This window comes from Kryptolebias marmoratus, linkage group LG3 (assembly GCF_001649575.2).
Source record: "Kryptolebias marmoratus isolate JLee-2015 linkage group LG3, ASM164957v2, whole genome shotgun sequence".
In the NCBI taxonomy this organism is placed as follows: domain Eukaryota; kingdom Metazoa; phylum Chordata; class Actinopteri; order Cyprinodontiformes; family Rivulidae; genus Kryptolebias; species Kryptolebias marmoratus.
This window is the reverse complement of record NC_051432.1, coordinates 4,355,671-4,374,979: the sequence shown is the minus strand read 5'-3', so window position 1 is coordinate 4,374,979 and position 19,309 is coordinate 4,355,671. Positions and strand designations below refer to the sequence as shown.

The 19,309-nt window shown below is 41.7% G+C and overlaps 1 protein-coding gene across 1 annotated transcript; it reads left to right on the top strand.

Moving 5' to 3' along the window:
* Positions 1 to 2,347: 2,347 nt before the first annotated feature.
* evpla (envoplakin a) lies at positions 2,348 to 19,115 on the top strand. The gene is made up of 22 exons (XM_017437763.3): positions 2,348 to 2,511; positions 6,854 to 6,953; positions 7,034 to 7,188; positions 7,391 to 7,514; positions 7,645 to 7,776; positions 8,067 to 8,108; positions 8,510 to 8,671; positions 9,224 to 9,331; positions 9,421 to 9,516; positions 9,608 to 9,718; positions 11,686 to 11,832; positions 11,944 to 12,098; positions 12,186 to 12,283; positions 12,422 to 12,591; positions 12,924 to 13,087; positions 13,846 to 13,984; positions 14,080 to 14,273; positions 14,370 to 14,520; positions 14,662 to 14,745; positions 14,874 to 14,981; positions 15,068 to 15,160; positions 15,290 to 19,115. The coding sequence occupies exons 1-22, from the start codon at positions 2,465 to 2,467 to the stop codon at positions 18,677 to 18,679; spliced, it is 5,970 nt and encodes a 1,989-aa protein (XP_017293252.1). The 5' UTR covers positions 2,348 to 2,464; the 3' UTR covers positions 18,680 to 19,115.
* The last annotated feature ends 194 nt before the right edge of the window (positions 19,116 to 19,309 follow it).

Genomic DNA, 19,309 nt, shown 5'->3' with positions numbered 1-19,309 from the left:
GAGGTAGCACAGTACTTTGTGTGTGACGGATGTAGTGAGACACAAACAGACAGAAGTGAAAAGAATAAAAACTAAATACTTCTGCAACTTCCACAATTTATCATGTCCAATGCCACTTTATTGGATTTCAGAACCAGAGTTGGTCAGTTATCTCAGACTTTCTGAGTCAGAACTCTAATTCAGGGGCGTTCCAGTTGGTTTTTCTGAGTATAAAGGGAACACGAGATAACAGGAACACTGTGTAATGTTTGGACAGGTAAAGAACTGCGGGGCATGGTTAGGACATGAAGTTCTCAACGTTTACCAACATTTAAGAGCAAATCTTGTCACTCAACAGAAGCAAAAACTCTGAGATCTGATTTAGTAAATAAATAAATGAATGTTGCAGAGGTGCACCGTCTTGGATCTGTTTAGCTTCTGTAACTCTAGATGTTTATGTTGACTCCAGCACAGGAGCTTTCCTCTAACAGAAAACACTCAAGGCTACAGCCCTGAATGTTCAGGTCTAAATATCGCTCCAATGATAAATTATAATTATTGAAAAACTGATCCAAGTCTGTTCATGTTCATTTAATAAGTGTACTTCAGTAAATTCCCTCATTAACATGGGGACGGATCAGATGGCAGGGAGGGTACAAAGCAGGTCGAGGCAGGCACAATGTATGTGGAGGTTGGCAATAAAATAATGTGCACATCCTAGAATACAGTTTTGCAAGCCGTCCACATGAAAATAGGCTGAATTTCTTTTTTAAAGTGTGCAAACTGTGACTGCATGGCAAACACTCAGAGTTCAGTGAAACTGCAAATGACTAGTTGCCAACTAGTCACCAGCAGTTGAAGTAAGATACCACCCTAACAGACTCCATGCATTGGTAGCCTTATGACTTCCATCCTCCTTTCCAGGTCACACAGGGGACACCCTGGACAGGTCACAGGTCCATCACAGGGACACATAGAGACAAACAACCATTCACACTCTCATTTACAGTTACCAATTAACCTAACTTTCATGTTTTTGGTCTGTGGGAAGGAAACTGGAGTAAACTCACATGAGCACAGGGAGAACATGTAAACTCCACCCAGAAAGGTCAGGAGGAGATCCTGTGACCTTCTTGCTGGGAGGTGACAGCTCTAACCACTGCTCTGCCATGTCTTCTAACTTTTTGCAGAAATTTTGAAACTTCCTTTGAGCGTTTTAGTCCTACAGCTAACAATAAGAATAATAAAGCTGAATGGGAATTTATGCTGAGATCATAACTTCATTCACGTCATGTGAAAGTTCCAATTTTTGTGGGCTGGGCCCCCAGTGTTCCCAGTTTTCTAGGACACCACTGATTTCATTAAAAGAAGTCTCTGAGTGGAGACTCAGCACTTTCGGGAGTAACCCTAGCAAATGAAGTATCGTAGCAACACTAAAGGTATGTTTTTCCAGACAGCTAAACACACCCAGAGATTGGTTTTGTATGACCGGTCCAATGTAAAATATGTGCTCTCTCTCCTCTGCGCCGCGCGGAAGGCTGTCCGGCAGCATTCCTCGCCATGATTCCCTTTTGTTGGAACGCTTCAGAGAGAAAGAAAGAGAGAGACGCCCTAATTCTGGATGCTTTACGTGTCTGTGCCGTAGTTTGGACACTCATGGGACTTCACATTGTATGGACTCATTTTGAATTACTGGTCCCCTGACCCATAGCTCCCGTTGAAAGGATTATGTAACAGGCTTCCTGTCTGACCCTCTGAGCGCTCCATTGTTGACTGTACACACATGGTGTCAGGGTTTGCAGCATGCAGAGTGCTGCAGTGTCAGGGCCAGGATGGATGTTAAAATGGAAGGAAATGTGACAATAAAGAAAAGATGGCTGTTTCTAGATTATTTTATCAAAAAAATGACACTTTTTTCCCTCAATTTGCCATTATTTAGGAGCATTTCAGCATTTTAAAACAATATGAAGTGTAATTTAAATTTATAATTTGTTTCCAGCACAAATAAATAAATAAAAATAGAGCCTAATCTAGGCACTGATAAGCCTGATTTTAAATGGCACAGCTGTGTCTTGCATTTGCACAAATAAAAAATGTTTTATTTCTCTACTTTTGTACAAATTCTGAGCTCAATGAACCATGCATATATAGATAATTGGGCCCCAGCGGCTCTGTTTAGGATCTGAGGGCATCAGGGACCCTGATGAAGAGGAACGAAGGGAGGAGGGAGGAGGGAGGCCGGAAGGAAGAGCTTGGAGAACAGGTCAGTCTGGTCTCTACAAGGTGGATGTCTGGGCGTCAACACACCTGCCAACCTGCCTGGGAGGAGCCACCTGTGTAAAGCTCTGTGTGCTGGCCTGAGTGTGCGTTTTATTGTGTGTGAGAGGAACCAAAGACACACAGCGGGAGCAACAAGGTGAGGAAGACAGAGCCGAAGAAGGAGAGAGACTGAGAGGGAGTTTTTCTCTGCTTGACCTCCTCCAAGATGTTCAAGAAAAAGGATGCGCAGAAGAGCTCGAGCAAGCTCAGCAAGTGAGGGTTTTTTTTTTCAATTTTCCTGTATTTTCTGACTATGAGCAGAAACGTCGCCTATGTGTGCGTTTTCCTGAGCCAAGAGCTGTGTCATGTTTCCTGAGTGTGCTGCTGGCCTCTTTGTCTCTGTTACATTAGAACAAGGAGGCTTTCAGGAATGTCAGCTGAGGGAAAAGGCTTCCCTGACTTCACTGTCAGAGTTACTCCTCTGGGAAGGGGAACGCTCACCTGAGCTCTGGTGTAGTTTGGAAAACTTGAGTTTGTCAGGTATTTGTAGCTTTATGTGTTTCAGGCTTGGCAGGTGCTTAAAATATAGACATATATATCTCAGAAAGTTTCGGATAGTTGCACCAATTTGGCAGTGATGGCAGAGGGATTTCTTTGAATGAATATAATAGAATTTTAAACAATCCTGTTCATGTGGGGGGGTTCTGTCCTAAAACGCTGAAATATTGGTATAAATATTCATTAGAGTTCACTCTTTTTGTCCATGACTAATGTGTGAATCTTCAGACTCCATAACTTTGTCACTGATACTATCTGAGGCAGTGATAAGAAAGAAATACTTTCACTCTGATGTTATTATTATTATTTTTTTTATCTGAGTTCTGGAAAGTAGTTCCTCATGTTTCTGTTGGGGAGTTATCTGTTGTGATCGTGAGGATTTTCACTGATATGCACCAAGTTCCCCCTCTTGTTCCCATCAGACGGGTCCTCACTGACATGATTTCAGTCGGGCAGCAGGCGGCCTGCCGTTTCACCTTCCTTCTGTCCTGCAGTTGTTGTCAGTGTGCTGCAATGGGATCAGGGCTGGGCTCTCTGTAACTAATCAGCTGCTCCTTTTTTTTAATGTGGGCGTTGGTTTTCCAACCGTTCATCATAGTTTCCATTGTCCCCTAATTGAATCATTGTCGAGTCAGATCTGTGGGAAAAATCATTAAGTTAAGTTTAAATCATTGCGTTCATATATATATATATATATATATATATATATATATATATATTTTTTTTTTTTTTTTTTCAATCAACCTGAGACCAGGAATTCTTTATTTTTTGTCACTCATCAAATCATTAAATCCGACTATGATTATTCAGTCGTTTTAGCTTCAGTTTAAATGACAGATATATCTATATTCACTGTTTAACCACATCCAGTGTCACTTTCAAAGCATTAACAATAACTGGAAATTACAAGTTTTGTGCGAATGGTTGAACTCATTCTGATTCAGTGTTTATGCTTCCTCACTCACGAGACTCTTTTCAACATAAACAGCTACGTTCTGGTACAAAGACTCCAGCAAAGGTTACTGTAAAGAGTAAGCAGGTATTAGTGAAGGTTCAGGTGGAAATGTCTGGAAAGACTGAACCAAATTTGCTCTCAAGGCTTCAGGTGTGTGTGGGTGTGTGTGTTAGCATCGCTGGTTAATGCAGTGATTCAGCCAAAAAGGCACCTGGCTTTAGAAGACATTTTGTGAAATGTACCAGAGGAAACATGCATTTTTCTTTCTTCACCCCGAAACCCAGCTTGAAGTATAAGACCTGAGCTCAATTAAGTCAGGGAGTGTTGGCGTTACAAGTTTTTCTGATCTTGCAGCTTCTCCAGCTAAAGAAATGCAGCCCAGCCCTGCTCAGCTATGTGACACGTCCAGTTATCCCGCTTGGGAAGTGAAATTTGTCATAGTTTCATAGAGTTTCACATAGTTTCATCTTACAATTGTAAGAGAAATGTTGAGCAATTTTCAGCTTGTTGTTGACCTACAATGTTGACCTGTAGTCTGCTGCAAAACCTGGAACCAAATATTCAAAGAATTCAACCATGTTCCTGCGGTTTTCTACACAGCCTGAGATCTTACAGTCTGTTGCTGGAAAACACTCGCTGTGCACCTCCTCATGAGAAAAGGCACACACACACTGCTGACACAAGAAAAGCCCTCACACACACACACACACTGCATACAGAGATGTGTGAGGGTGGGACCTGTCCCTCAGCCGCTCGTCCAATCAAACGGAGAGATGAGAGAGTAAAATTATTCAGCTAGACCCAACATACAGAACATTTCAACAAATTTTACAACTAAACCCGAAAAAGTCATACTAAACAAAAACTGAAGCTTCTGACATGAAGATCTAGAGTACATAAATTAGAGCAAACAATTTATTTGTTAATGTGATGAAAAACCAGTAAATTCTGCCAGAATTGAAAGAAAAAGTACTTTTAAATCCCAACATAAACATTAGAAAAGCCAAAGAGTCAAATCTATGATCAAACACTTTAATTTACAGTGAGGTGATTAGATTATTGGACTGGATGGTAGAGAAGAGATGGATGTAAGTAAGTAAGTAAAAATTTATTTGTATAGCACATTTCAGCAGCAAGGCATTCAAAGTGCTTTACAACATAAAAACATCAATAGAATTACATTACAGTCATCAAAAACATCATTACAATCATCCAAAAAAAATCATAAAAATCATTGAGCAGATACACTTGATAATCATAAGGAGATGGTCAATATGTAATAAGATATTTTGTTCAGAGCAGCTTTACACCTGAATTTGTTTGTGGACTACGAATCAAAGGCAGCTCTTTCAGCCTTGATTTAAAGGAATTTAGTGTTTCGGCTGTTTTGCAGTTTTCCGGGAGTTTGTTCCAGATTGATGGTGCATAGAAACTGAAAGCTGCTTCTCCATGTTTGGTTCTGGTTCTGGGGATACAAAGTAGACCAGAACCAGAAGACCTGAGTGGTCTGGAGGGTTGATACGTTGTGTTGATTCTCCCCCATCCTGCTGAGTGAGCAGGACCAACCAGCTCAGTGCGACTCATCGTCAAAGAAGAGCTGCAGCATTGATCAACTTTTACTCCCACTTGTTCCCATGTGTTTAATCGTTTTGGTGGGATTGTTACATTGTGGTCAGGTGTTCAGTCCACGTCTGCATTTTCCAGTTAAACCTGCTCATTTCTTAGTTTATTTTGTATTTTCATATGTAAACATCATATTTTTACAGACATCTTGTTACAGCTTGACTGCCGAAGCAAAACCTACAGTAATCTTCCTCTCGCGTGACATCTCTTTTACACGAGCTGCATTTGTTGATTCTTCTTCCGGTTGTTTTTTAGATTCAAACCTTAAAAGAAATGCAAAAACAACACATTTTAGATGATTTTTTTGTATGATATTTGTGATTGATGTTGAGTCATTAGGATGGTGAAAGATATTTGGAGGTATGTGCTACATATTATAAACATGTTTGGGAGGGATATTATTGAAGGAACTCTAAATGAATTAAGGCTTAGGGTTACCTCCGGGGTAATTAATGTTTAGAAACTAGATTTTTACAACAATGTGTCCATGTTTGCGCATATTACCAATCAAGTGTCAGCGTCCTGGCAAAGATAGAGATGTTGCGTCACCTTGAGTCCTGATTTCTACCCAGTAAATCATTTGGGATGTTTTATATGAGATGTTTTTCTGAACCGGCTGAAGAATTGAAAACTCTGTAATGTTCCTTCATTATAATCTCATCTCTGTGTTTGTGAACAGTACAGTTTTAGTTTTCTGGTCTCGCAGAGATCATTTAAAGATGAAGCAGTTTGAAGCCAAAAGGCGGTGGCAGCTGTCAGAGGGAGATTGACCAACGATCAGCAGGTGAAATGTGAGAAACATCTTGGGCGTAGCTCAGAAACATCCTCGCCCTGATTCCATCCCATCCCTGTCGGGTTAACAGTCTGATCCTGATAAACAGGTAGACTGACTGAACCTGAACTGCTTCAGGGCAGAGGTGATCTGTAACTCCTCATCATCATTGTCTTTGCCTCATATGTAAAGCTGCTGATGGGAAGTTTGCTTACGAATATGCACGCATTTGAAGTATTTTTATTTTAGAAATACTAGTTTGGAGTTTTTTCTTGTTTGTAATGGTGATGGACAGGCATTCAGAAGCCTTCGTGGACTGTTATGTTTGCAGACGACACTGCGATCTGTAGTGAGGATAGGGAGCAGGTGGAAGAGAGCCCAGAGAGGTGGACAGCTCAAAGTGAGCAGTTTGGACATGCATAGAAGAAGGACAGTGGATATACTGGACAAAGGGTGTTGAATATGGAGCTATCAGGGAGGAGGAAAAGACATAGTTCATGGAATTAGTGATGCAAAAGGTTGGTGGGACAGAGGAGGATGCTGGGATAAGGGGAAGCAGATGACCCTTAAAGGGAGCAGCTGAAAGAAGAAGTCTATTTTTTAAGATAAAAAAGAACAAAGCTCAAACACAGATGTCTTAAACCTTTGAATCCTGGACTAGTTCTGAATCCTGGTCTTGGCTGAGCTTGTGATTTCCTTTCTTGCAGGTCTCAGGCGAGCAGCTTGGCACAGCTGATTGCTCAGATGCAAAAGAATGCCGACACGGTGGAAAAAGACGTCCTCCGGTCCGAAGAGCTGCTGGCTGTGGTAAGAACAAACAGGCATAACATCCTCTTTATCTCCCCTATGAGCAAACCATCAGCTCACCTGCTGTCTGCTCCCACCAGGACTATGAAAACGAAAAGAAGGAGCAGCCCTTTGAGCATCAAGACGAGATCAAAGTTAAACTGGGCGAGGCGGAGGAGCTCCTGAAGGATCTCTTCCTGGATCTGGACAAAGCCAAGAAGCTCAGCCACCCACAAGCCAAAGAGATCGAGAGCGAGTGAGTAGATGGAAAACAGAGTGAAGAGAAGTGAGGGTGTCTCCTCCGCAGATGTTTCTAAAGAATTCAAAGTTAATATCGAGAATTAAAACAAAAGACAAAAAGCACAAGTAGTAGACAAATGAGATCAGTTTCAAGTTTCTTTTAACCTTTATTTTATATATAAATACCAACCAAAGTTCTTTTCTTTTCTGTGCTGTAGTGTCATACTCCTCCACGAGCGCTGGCTGAAGGACTGCGTCGTCTACAGAGACATCTACGAGCAGATCGATGACGTGCAGCTGATGCCCAGAATCGACTGGGCGCCTGTGTTCAATGAGAAACAAGTGAGTACAATCCCTTCATCCCAAATAGATGACGCGTTTACTGCCCTGTGCCTGTTCTTTACCCACTCGTCAACCAGCCTTTTACCAGTTCCACTCATTAACTGAGCCCCTCTGCTGTCTGTGCTCACAGAAAGACCTGAGCACGGAGGAGTTTGGCCCCAGCATGGACGACCTGAAGAAGCAGATTGCAGTTCACAACCTGCTGCACAAAGAGCTGGAGTCCTACAGCCCGCAGCTCTGCGTCAGCTCTGCAGGCACCAAGGTGAACCCACACTCAGAAAATATCCAAAGGTCTCTACGCACTCTTCAGTCCGACTGAAAACCTGTTTCTGAGGAGTTCAAACAAGATTCACTGACACGTCTTTAAGAATAGCGGTGCTGCTCTCCTTGTGTGACGAGTATTTCTGTGTAAAAGTTTCCTGTCATATGAAGGTAGACACGTTCTGCTGTTTTCACTGCTGACTCAGATTCCTGCTCCATGTTTTGTTATTAAAGCTGGGGGTTTTTTAGGTCTCACTTGCTAATTTTATGTGTTGCTGCTTTGTTTTTCAGGACAAATATTTGACCTTGAAGAAACAGTACAATAACCTGGTGGTAAGTTGGTTTGTTCATTTCAGTTTCAGTTTAAAGGCACTCATTGACAACTATTAAATCAAACATTGAAAAAAGGTTCTTCTGAACTATATCAAATGGTGAAGTCTGATAGAGTTTACTCCGGTAGTTTCCCAGATATATTGCTTTGGAATTCTGAAATGCGGGTACGCACTCAATGTAAACAAAACACTTATTTGTGTACCTTACTCAATAAGTCTAAAGGTTTAGGTTTAAATTTATGTTGGTGTTTTTTTATTTTTTTGCATTTTAAATGTTTCCATAAATGAAGTTATTTTGTCTTTTTCTTTTTCGTTATTAATAAGAAAAATACTGCTTAGTTTTGACCTAAATTGTCTTTCACTGTCAGAACTTCTCATGTTTTATTCCCTCCCCTCCTTTAGGACAACTCAAAGTGGCGTCGCCACTACCTGAACAGCTTGTATGAATACATGCAGGGCTGCAACAAAGAGCTGGTCTTCCTGAAAGAGGAACAGGATAAGATCAAGAAGCAGGACTGGAGCGACAACATGGTGGACCCGCCTGATGTTCGCAGGCAGTATGAGGTCAGAACGGAGGTCCCATTAAACAGAACAGAACCACTTTACAATAAGGGCACCTTTATTAATGTTTTATAAATGGGTTATTCAGTTTGTAAACACTTCATGATGTCAAGGCCTAGCATTTCTTGAAGGAATGCATATTGCCTGCCGCCTTTCAAGCCAGAGTTTTAAACTAAAATGAGAAGGCACAGAATTATAAACATTTTGGTCAAACCTTGTCAACAACGTTATGCACAATCAGTTAGCTCTCAGGGTATGTGTTGAGGATGACTCTCAGTTACAACTACACAAAGTTAAGTAGTTAGAGTTAAGTAAGTAAGTCTATAATGTCCTGATGCATGCTCAATAATCCAGGTAGATAAATCTAACAAGGTCCAGGTCCTCTGGGCGGGAGGACTTGACTCAACCTTGTTACGTCTATGTTTTATTTGAAAATAATGTGGTCTGAAGCAGTGGAAAATTCCTTTTGGTAACAAAAAGGTGTGGCGGGTAAAGATATTTGTTCTGTAATTGTGATGATCAAACACGGTAAACCTTTGATTTATTCCCAAACAGAATTTCAAGAACAACAGTCTTTTGTCCCACGAGAGCGAGATTAACCGACTCCAGGATGAAGGGGACCGGCTCATCGAGCTGAAGCACCCCGCCAGCGACACAATCCAGGTAACTCGGTGTTCAAACACTTCACCGGCCCCCAAACCAGAAATAATTAATAATAATTGATTTATTAACTCTTTATGGTTCACCTTAAGGCCCAAAGAGACGCCGTCAGAAGCGAGTGGCAGGACTTCCTCAATTTGTGCATCTGTAAGGAGACACATCTGGACAACATAGAGGAATTCGAGAAGGTGAGCAGAGACTGTTGATACCCCAACATGATCAGGTTTCCTCCATAAAACAAAAACAAAAAGGTTTTAAATGCTTTGTACCGTTTTTCAGTACCAACTGGACACTCAGAAGCTTTCAGATACACTGACCCAACTGAACAACACCGTGACCCCAAAGTCTGCCGACAACAAGAGCAACTTAGAGACTCTGCTGCAGCTCGAGGTAAGAGGATGGGAAGGACAGGAGTGAAGGTTGGGAAGAAACAGGAATAAAAAAAATAAAAAAAAACAAAAAAAAAACGTTTGATGCAACAACAAAAAAAACATTTATATTTCATTTGTCATATTTATTCAGGTGCTTTCAAAGCGTCTAAACAATAAATGGTTTACAATAAAAAATACAATTTAAACCACCTAAGATTCATGCCCTGTCCACGCTACACTGGGTATTTTTAAACAAAGATGTTCTTCTGTGTCGGTGCCTCCTGTCTACACGCTACCAGACGGTTTGGTGATGAAAACAGATATTTTTAAAAATGCTTTCCAAAGCAGGAATTTAAAAAAAAGAAAAGAAAATGAGTGTAACTGTCCATTTATCCATTTTCTTTACCTGCTTTTTCCTTTCCGGGCCACGGGGGGAGCTGGTGCCTATCTCCAACAGTCATTGTGTGAGAGACGGGGGCGGGGGACACCCTGGACAGGTTGCAAGTCCATCACTGGGATACAGACGTTTTCCCATTGTCCATTCTTTGAACAGCTCACTTTGCCCTGTTTCAACCTGACTCAGTTCTACATACTCACTGTAGTTTTCTATTTAACTGATGTGGGCAGGTCGTTGTAACGCAGCTGCCTGAAACTTACCACCAACTGGTAAACAAGTGAAATAAAGTCCCAAAACAGTCACCATTCTCAGCCGGGGTTTCAAAAAATGCCAGCCCCAGTCGAGGCCACTTTCCCACCCTCACCATGGTACCGCCTCATAGTACCATGGTGCTGGCTTTTTGTCATTTCATTTAATATATCATATATTTTTTTAAAAAGTAAATAACAAAAACAATTGCTGTGGTTCTGTGGGTTTTTATAAATGGTAGGTTTCTTGTGAAAGAGACACTCTCATGATGGCCTGCAGTCCGCTGAGGTTAAATCTTCAGCTCTGCTCAGCTCACTTGGAACCTCGGTCGAGGAGGTTCCATGAAGAGCGCTATAAGTGGTCGAGACCACCCAATGGAAAGACTCTGAACCTGTGCCAGGTTGACCAGAGCAGAACCGAGTTGAGCCAATGGAAAAGGACCAACAGGGACTCTCACCTGGGAACAATTTAGAGTCACCAAGAAACCTAACATGCAGGGTTTTTTTGTTGGTTTTTTTTTTTTGTTTGTGGGAGGAAACTGGAGTACCCAGAGTAAACCAATACATGCACAGGGAGAACATGTAAACTTCTCACACAAAGGCCGGGGGGCAAACCTGTGACCTTCTTGCTGTGAGAACCACTGTGTCGCCCTTGTGTCACCGTGTGGATTCAAAATATGGAGCTTTTGACAAACAATAATGTAGTGGCCTGTTTCGCACATACAGACCATCACTCACTCAGAAACCAAAATAAAACTCAAGGGTGGACTTTCCAAATGGCCTAGGACCCATAGATAGATAGATAGATAGATAGATAGATAGATAGATAGATAGATAGATAGATAGATAGATAGATAGATAGATAGATAGATAGATAGATAGATAGATGTGTGTGAGGAGATATGTTAAGATTTTTAGTTGTACAAATATGAAAACAAATCAGACTATGAAAAAAATGAAATATCAGAGGTAGCTTCAAGGGTCAGTGCTTTCCTTGAAATTTTATCCTGTTAATTTGCTGGGAGGGCTCAAAGTGAACTCAGCTGTAAAGTTTCACTCATCTTCTGTGTACAGACAACAGAAGGAGGACTAGGTGTGTTACCTCTGCTTCACTGAAGAAGCAGCAAATGAACAAACACTTGCAGGTCTACCGTAAGCATTAAAAGAGAGGACGTGCTTTAGGAACTTGTGGCACTCCTCTTTGAGAAAAATTCCCAACTCTTTTCAGTTTTATATAAAACTGTTTGGAGACATTCGGATATTTCTGTGTTCTTTAGCTCCGTGCAGCTATGAGATGCCTGTTTTTAAGGTTTAATTCTCTGTGGTTCTGTTTGGATCCAGGGGGAGGAGAAGACAGTAGAGAACAGTGAACAGCTGCTGGCCGACCTGAGGAGAAGGAGCACCACCATCGCTCCTCTGAAACTGCGTCGCGTCACCTCCAACAGACCCGTCACAGCCGAGTCCCTGTGTGACTGGGAAACTGACAGGGTAAAAAAGCATTTTTTAAAAGAACAAAAAAATGATGTTTTTCCTCATTTTTTTTTTTAAACCAATAGTTTTCTAGGAGTTTAACTTTAATTGTCCACTGTTCTTGTTTAGGCTTCTGTGGCAAGAGGGGAAAAATGCACCCTGATATCAAACTATGACAATCAGAACTGGGATGTTATGTCCGCTGATGGAGTAACTAAAACCCTCCCAGCGGTTTGCTTCCAGATTCCACCTCCTGACCCGGATGCCATTGATAAAGTGGACCTGTGAGTAACAACAACACGCTACATTATCATTCATCTAAAATCTACAGTGCAAGTATAGGTTTGATTTCTGTGCTTTCAATCTCTTAGTTTGGGGAGTGAACTGTCAGCCATCAAGAAGAGAAGATCGACTCTGGCAGCATCTCTGAAGAATCATAAATCAGATGTTTCCAGAGCTCAGCGGTCAGGTTGTTATCTCTAATTTAAATCCTCAGTCAAATACAGTCACTGGCTTTAAAAGCAATAGTTGCCACAAGTTGCACAGCTGCATTTCAAACCCCAGTCAGATGCATCAGAGTATTAACCTCTATATGTTCTTCATCCAGCTCCAGTTTCTTCTTCCCTGGACCCTAAAGCCGAGGCCCTGGCCCAGCAGCTGAACCAGCTGGACAACGACCTGGCCAGAGCTGAGGACAGCATGCTGAGCCGCCTGCGGGCCCCACTGAGCCGCACTGATCCGGCCGGAGATCTGGCCAAGAGGCTGCAGGAGCAGGAGGTGAGGAGAAGAAACAGAGAGCACGCAGTTTATCTGAGCACCAACTGGTGCTGTTAAAACCATCTGTGCAGACGGTTTCTCCGTCCGTCTTAAGGTTCAAAATAAATACAAAATGAATCAAAACACCATCTGACATGTGGTTTTATGTAATGCTTGTCCTAATACTCATTCTACAGCATACTGTTATTGGCTGACACTTGTAAAAACACCTAAAACTAATGTTTAAGTCTGTGATGGGCAGTAATTTTCCTCCTGTGCTGATTATAAACTACTTATGACACAACATATGTCCTCTTTATATATCTGATTTTTGATGGATTTTCATATCACAGCAAGCTGCGAGGTCACTGAAGGCTCTGGAGCAGCAGAAGCAGGCAGCCCAGGCCAACCTGTCCAAAGACCCCAGCGGTACCTCCTCCGGACTGCCACTCAAACTCAACAATGCCAACAACAAGTTTGACAACCTCGCTGCTCTTGCTGATCTCTACAAGAACAAGTAAGTCTGTTTCTTTATTGTTGTTTTTAAATATTAGAGATTTTAAAGTATTGTTTTTGGAATTTAAGACTCACAGCATATGATATACTGATTATAGGTATAACGAATGTACTGATGTGTGTCTAGGTAAAATGTTTTATCATATTTATAATGTTAATATCTACCTCATTAATGAAATTTTCTTTTCTCAGCCCTTCATTGTCTTCATAATACAGTCAGCATTGTTTAAATCTTTTACAACATGTTTTAAATTAAAGAGCGTGTTTGTTGTTGTTGTTTGTTTTATCTGCCGTAAAAAACTTTATCTATGAAAAGTGCTTTATAAAGAAAATTTGATTCAGTCAAGTTTAGATTAATTTGTTTAATTTTAAGTTATGATCGCTCAATCAATTAAAGATGTGCACCATGTAATTACAAGTTTAATTTAAGTTACAACTTACAAGGTTAAATTTGTAATTCAACTTGTTAAATTTGTTTACACTAAATTGATTTGATTTAGTTAATCAAACTTAATCTAAATTGGGGTTTTTTTGTTTTTTGTCTTGAACCAAGATGTAAAGAGTAATTTGTAGAACTGTTTGAATTTGTTTTAAAATAGAAATTTTAACTTTTTCCTAAATATTTTATATTAAAAACGTAAAAAATTTGTCATATTATTTTTTATATTTATGTGTCTGTTTTAGTCTGGCTCTGCAACTTCATTAGGTAATCCCGATAAACCATTTTATATATTAATCTCAATCTGTTTATCCCCTCAGGGCGAATGCGTCTCTCAACCTGGAGAGTCAGATTAACAAGGTGGACGGTCTTGTCTCTGGATTTGAGCGAGACCTCAGCGACGATGGTCCAATTCCAGATTTACCGAATGCCCTTCAAGGCCGTTTAGAGGAGATTCAGGTGAGGTGGTACACAAGGAAAACGGAAGTGTAGTCTGCTACACAAACTCAACTTTTCATACATTATGACCCGAGTGTCTCCTTTGTTGTGTTCAGCTTCAGAAGAAGTCTGTGGCAGCAGCTCAGACTGACATGAAGAAGCTGAGTCAGGATCTGGAGAAGACCGAGCAGCTGTGCCGCTCGCTGGAGCAGGGCTACCAGGAGTACTGTCCTGACATCCAGCGCCAGAGGAAGGACGTCAAAGAGCTGCAGAGTCGTTATGCAAGTGTTGAAAACCAGCTGAAGGAGAGGTGAGACTCACGCTCTGAACTTCACCCTAATGCCCAAAACCAAGACAGCAGTGACGATTACTTTATGGTAACTTAAATTTATGATATCCTCTTCAGAGAAAGCATGTTAAAAGAGGCATCAGCCAAGAACCAGGAGTTTCAAGGCACATGTAGGAACCTGAACTCCTTCCTGGACAACCTGCCGACATATCAGAGCAACTGCAATGACGATCTGTCTGAAATCTCTGCTAAACTGAGCTCTCAAGAGGTGAGACAATGTTCTGTCTATACATAAACTGTAAGCCCAATGTGGAGAAACCTACCCTTTATCAGTGTGTTTATTGATTTCATTTTAAAAATGCATGATAATCTGTTATTGTGCCATGACGAAGTGTTTAACTTACTGCAGAGAGTGGTGGATGACCTGAAGAGGAGGGAAGACGACGTGAACAGAGTGACTGTCCTCGCTGACGACCTGCAGAATGTACTCAATGTAAGAATAAAAATAATTTTATGACCAGAGACAAAACATATATATAATCAACAAGTTGTAGAAAGAGCTTTTTAATGTTATGGTTATATAAAGAAATGAAGGAAGCTTCAATCTTTTCATCTGTGCAGGAGTACGATGCCAGTGTCAACAAATACAACAGTACATTGGAGGATGCTGGTGCGACTGTTCCAAAGAAGCCTCGTATGCTCACACTCTCTGATTCTGTTCAGAAAGAGGTAACATACAGACATTTCAGCTCAAGATATATATTTCTAAACTGACTTCAAAGACAAAGGTTTAACTGGAGAACCATTTATTACAGGCAAGAAATCTGACGAACCGTTATGCCGAAGCAACAGCTGAAAGCCTTCAGCGCCAAAAACAGATGAGCTTGGCCAAGAGTTTACTTTTACAAGTAAGAAAAAAAAAACACAAATTAAGAACATCTACTCTTTTTACTATAACTGATTGTAAAAGTAATGATAAACAGTAAATCATCCCACAGTTCATTGGAAATGTGAATAATTTGCTTTTCCTGCTGCAGAATGAAGAGAAAGTTAATGTGGTGGCGCAGCAACAAGTGCAACTTGAAAACCAGCAAAAGAGTGCAATGAAGGCAGAGAGTCTGCTCAAAGAACTGGAAGATGAAAAGGAGAGGACGGCTCACACCTTAGCAAACTACAGATCTTTCAAAGACAGGATGATTTCACTTAAGAGTCGCAGAGGAGTGGAGCGCGTTGAGGAGAAAGAAGTGCTGCAGTATTACCGAGATCCAAAGCTGGAAAGTGATCTGGCTTCTCTAAAGGACAAATTGGATGAAGAGATTCTAAAGAGGACCACCATCCGGACAGAGGTTGAAGTGATAAATAAGAAAATTGTCATTCTAGAGGACAACATCACAAACACCCCCCCAAAGCTGCTGACTAGAGAGGTGACAGAGTTTGAAAAGGATCCCCAGCTGGACATAGAGGCTGCTAAGATGAGAGATGAGATAACGAGGATGAGAGATGAGGTTCGAGTGAGGGATGGGGATTTCATTAACATGAAGACAGAAGTCACAATTCTCCAGCAAAAGAGACCACCCATCAAAGAGAGGGTAGTTAAGAAGGAAGTAGTTAAAGTGGAACAGGATCCAGGGATGGTGAAAGCTGTGCGATCATTTGAGACTGAAATTTCCGATGAAGGCAACAAGTGCAAGCTCCTTAATGATGAAATCTTCCAGACAAGAAGCCAGATTAACGTACTTGAGCGGCTGATACCCAACATCCAGCCTAAGATCATCACTAAAGAGGTGAAAAAGATTGAACAAGACCCTGAACTCATCACAGAGTCAAGCAAGATCAGAACAACGCTGGAGGAGGAGAGGATTGAAAACAACACTTTGTCCAAAGAACTGATGGAACTGCAGAGCCGCTACAGACACATTCAAGGCTGGAAGCCAAAAGTTGAGATCAAGGAAATTGTGAATGAGATCTACCGGGTAGACCCAAACACAGAGGTAGAGATAGTGCGCATTCGCAAAGAAATACAAAACGCCAATAAACAGCGTTCTGATCTTGAGAGGGAGATCACACAGGTCACTTCTGAGCTGAACATCCTTCGTTCTGAGAAGCCCAAAGTGGAAATGAAAGAAGTTCTCCAAGAGGTGGTCAAAGAGGAAAGAAGTCCTGAAAATGAACGAGAGATTAGGAGGCTAAATGATCAAGTGAACTATTTATACAACCAGTACGAATCCCTCCAGGACAAAGTGATCCAGCTCCGAAGACAGAGAGATGAGCTGAAGACTGAAAAGTCCAAGATAGAGACCAAAGTTGTCACCAGAGACGTAATCAAGTATGAGCCTGATCCACTACTGGAGAAAGAAGCTGACCGCTTGCGCAAGAACGTGCGAGAGGAGGCACAGCTGCGGAGGAACATTGAAGAGATGGTTTTTGACCTGCAGAACAAATACATCATCCTGGAAAGGCAGAAGCCAGAAGAGAAAGTGGTCGTGACGGAGGTTGTGCGTTTACAGAAGGACCCAAGGCTAATGGTGGAGCATGACAAGCTCAGCAAGAACCTAGACGATGAAGTTCTGAAGCGACGTCAGCTGGAGCTAGAGTTACAGCAATTAAGAAGCAAGCTGGAAGAGAAACGGAGGATCATAGAAGAGAGTGCCGAGCGCCAAAAGAGGATACAAGCCGAGTCCGAACTCAGAGAGATTCGACTGCGCATCACACAGCTGGAAAACGCCCCACCTCCAGTCGAGGAGTGTATAGTTGTCGAGGAAGTACTGAAAGTTGAGCGAGACCCAAAACTGGATAGAATGACCAATGGTCTGCGGTCAGACATGGACAGGGAAACCAGTGATATCCTGCGTATCCAGAGAGACATCCGCACTATCACTCTAAAGCTTGAGATCCTGCAAAGAGAGAAGTCTGGTGAGAAAACAGTGTACAAAGAAGTGGTCCGTGTGGAGAAAGACCAGGCCGTCGAAGCCGAGAGAGATCGTATGAGGGAGCAGGTATCTCAGAATAAATTTGCTCGACAAGACTTGGAGGATGAAATTAGACGCCTTAATGACAAAATCAACTTTTTGATGAGTACCCAAAGCAGCACTTCGAGAGACGAGAGAACCTTTGTTTCAAAAAGAGATGCCTTACTGAGGGAGAAGGACGATCTCACTCGAGAACTCAGAACGTTGGAAGTGAAGAAGCACGACATCAGTCTGTCGTACCAGACACAGAGCCGACTAATAACTGAAAGGACGCAGATGAACAGACAGAGGAGCCTTAAGATGGAGTCCGATGTTCAACGGCTGGAGAGGCAGATCTTGGAAGAAAAAGACGAGATCCATCAGCGAGACAGCACCATTCGTGAAATTCTGCTGTACCTGCAGAACGAAGATCAAGTAGAGACAAGAACCAAAGAGACCAATGTCTCCACCAAAATCACAATTCTGGATCCAGAAACAGGAAAAGACATGTCTCCTTTTGATGCCTACATGGGAGGCCTCATTGATCGTCAGCAATACATTCATCTGCAGGAGCTAGAGTGTGACTGGGAAGAGATAACATCAATGGGACCTGATGGAGAGACATCTCTCCTGCAGGATCGCAAGAGTGGGAAACAGTTCTCGATCAAAGATGCTCTGAAAGAAGGAAGGCTAACAGATTATGATCTAAAACAGTACAAACAAGGCCAGTTGCCCATCTCGGAGTTCGCCCTTCTGGTTGCCGGTGACAAAAAGAAGCAGCCCAAGTTCACTTCAATCAACTCAAAGTCTGCAACATCAGTAAACTCACCATTCACAGACATTTCTTCTGTTACTGAAACATATCCAATTGCCGGAGTAGTGGATATAAACGGTGACACCTGCTACACAATACGCAATGCTACAATGCGCAAACTCATCGACCCCACCACTGCTCAAAAACTTCTTGAGGCTCAGGCAGCAACAGGTGGCATCATTGACATCAACAGCAATGAGAAATGCAAAGTTCAAAAGGCGTCAAGGAGAGGTCTCATTGATGACAGTCAAGTCCAGCGGCTGCTCAACGCAGAGAAGGCTTTCACTGGAGTTGAAGACCCCGTGACTAAAGATCGTCTGTCTGTGGGGGAAGCCATTCAGAAGAGCTGGATACCAAAGGACACGGGGATACGCTACATGGAGGCCCAGCATGTGACGGGAGGGCTGGTCGATCCCAACACTGGTCGCAGAGTGAGCCTCATGGATGCAATTGGGTCCAAAATGATTGACAACACATTGATTGGAGAGCTGCAAAGTGTGACAGCCAATGTCAAGGATATCGTGGATCCGATCACGAAGGAGAAGATCAGCTACAAACAAGCTCTGGAGCGCTGTAAGAAGGACCCAAATTCAGGCTTACCCATGCTGCCCGCCTCCTCCAAAGATTCTGGCAGCAATTCGGTGTACAACTCTGCACGATTCTAAAAATGTTTACGATTTGACGTTATCTGGTCTGTGAAGCATTGTGCTAAAAATGTACAAATGGATATGAAAATAAAAAACAAATATGGATGTCACTGATTAATTACAAAATACATGTTTGACTCATGAAAAGTCTTCTACTGCAAAGCTTTCTGTCAAGCCAAAATAACTGCTGCTGAGTTGCATTTGTTTACCAGACATGTTTAATGTGGGCAGGTTTGTTCCTTTTTATTTCCTTTTTGTGATTTAATTTAAAAACAGAGTATCAGTGCTGTTTTATCCTTATTCTTGTTGTCTTGTTTGGGTGTAATGGGACTTGGTGCAATGCTAATTGCCAGGATTGATTTGATTCTGTATTACTCGCTGTTCACTTTAAACTCAATATTGTTTGATACCTTATGAAGAAACATATCAATAAATTTAAATTATAATGATTGAAGAGAATGGCCCACCTCACTTTTGATTCTGGGATGTTATACATTTACATCAAACATTTAAAAAGTACCAAATAGTACCATATTAGAACTTAATACCCCAGTAAAAACACACCATCTGGATGTGTCTGACAACAACCATCAATTTTAGACATCTCATGTTCCTACACTGATGCTATATGACAAAAGGAAGCACAAC

What these genes read in the sequence shown, in the direction of transcription:
- evpla (XM_017437763.3), top strand. Translation starts at nt 2,465, where the DNA reads ATGTTCAAGAAAAAGGATGCGCAGAAGAGCTCGAGCAAGCTCAGCAA. An exon ending in CTGTGTTCAATGAGAAACAA is followed by an intron (nt 7,515 to 7,644) that starts GTGAGTACAATC and finishes CTGTGCTCACAG; the next exon opens with AAAGACCTGAGCACGGAGGA. An exon ending in CTGATTCTGTTCAGAAAGAG is followed by an intron (nt 14,982 to 15,067) that starts GTAACATACAGA and finishes CATTTATTACAG; the next exon opens with GCAAGAAATCTGACGAACCG.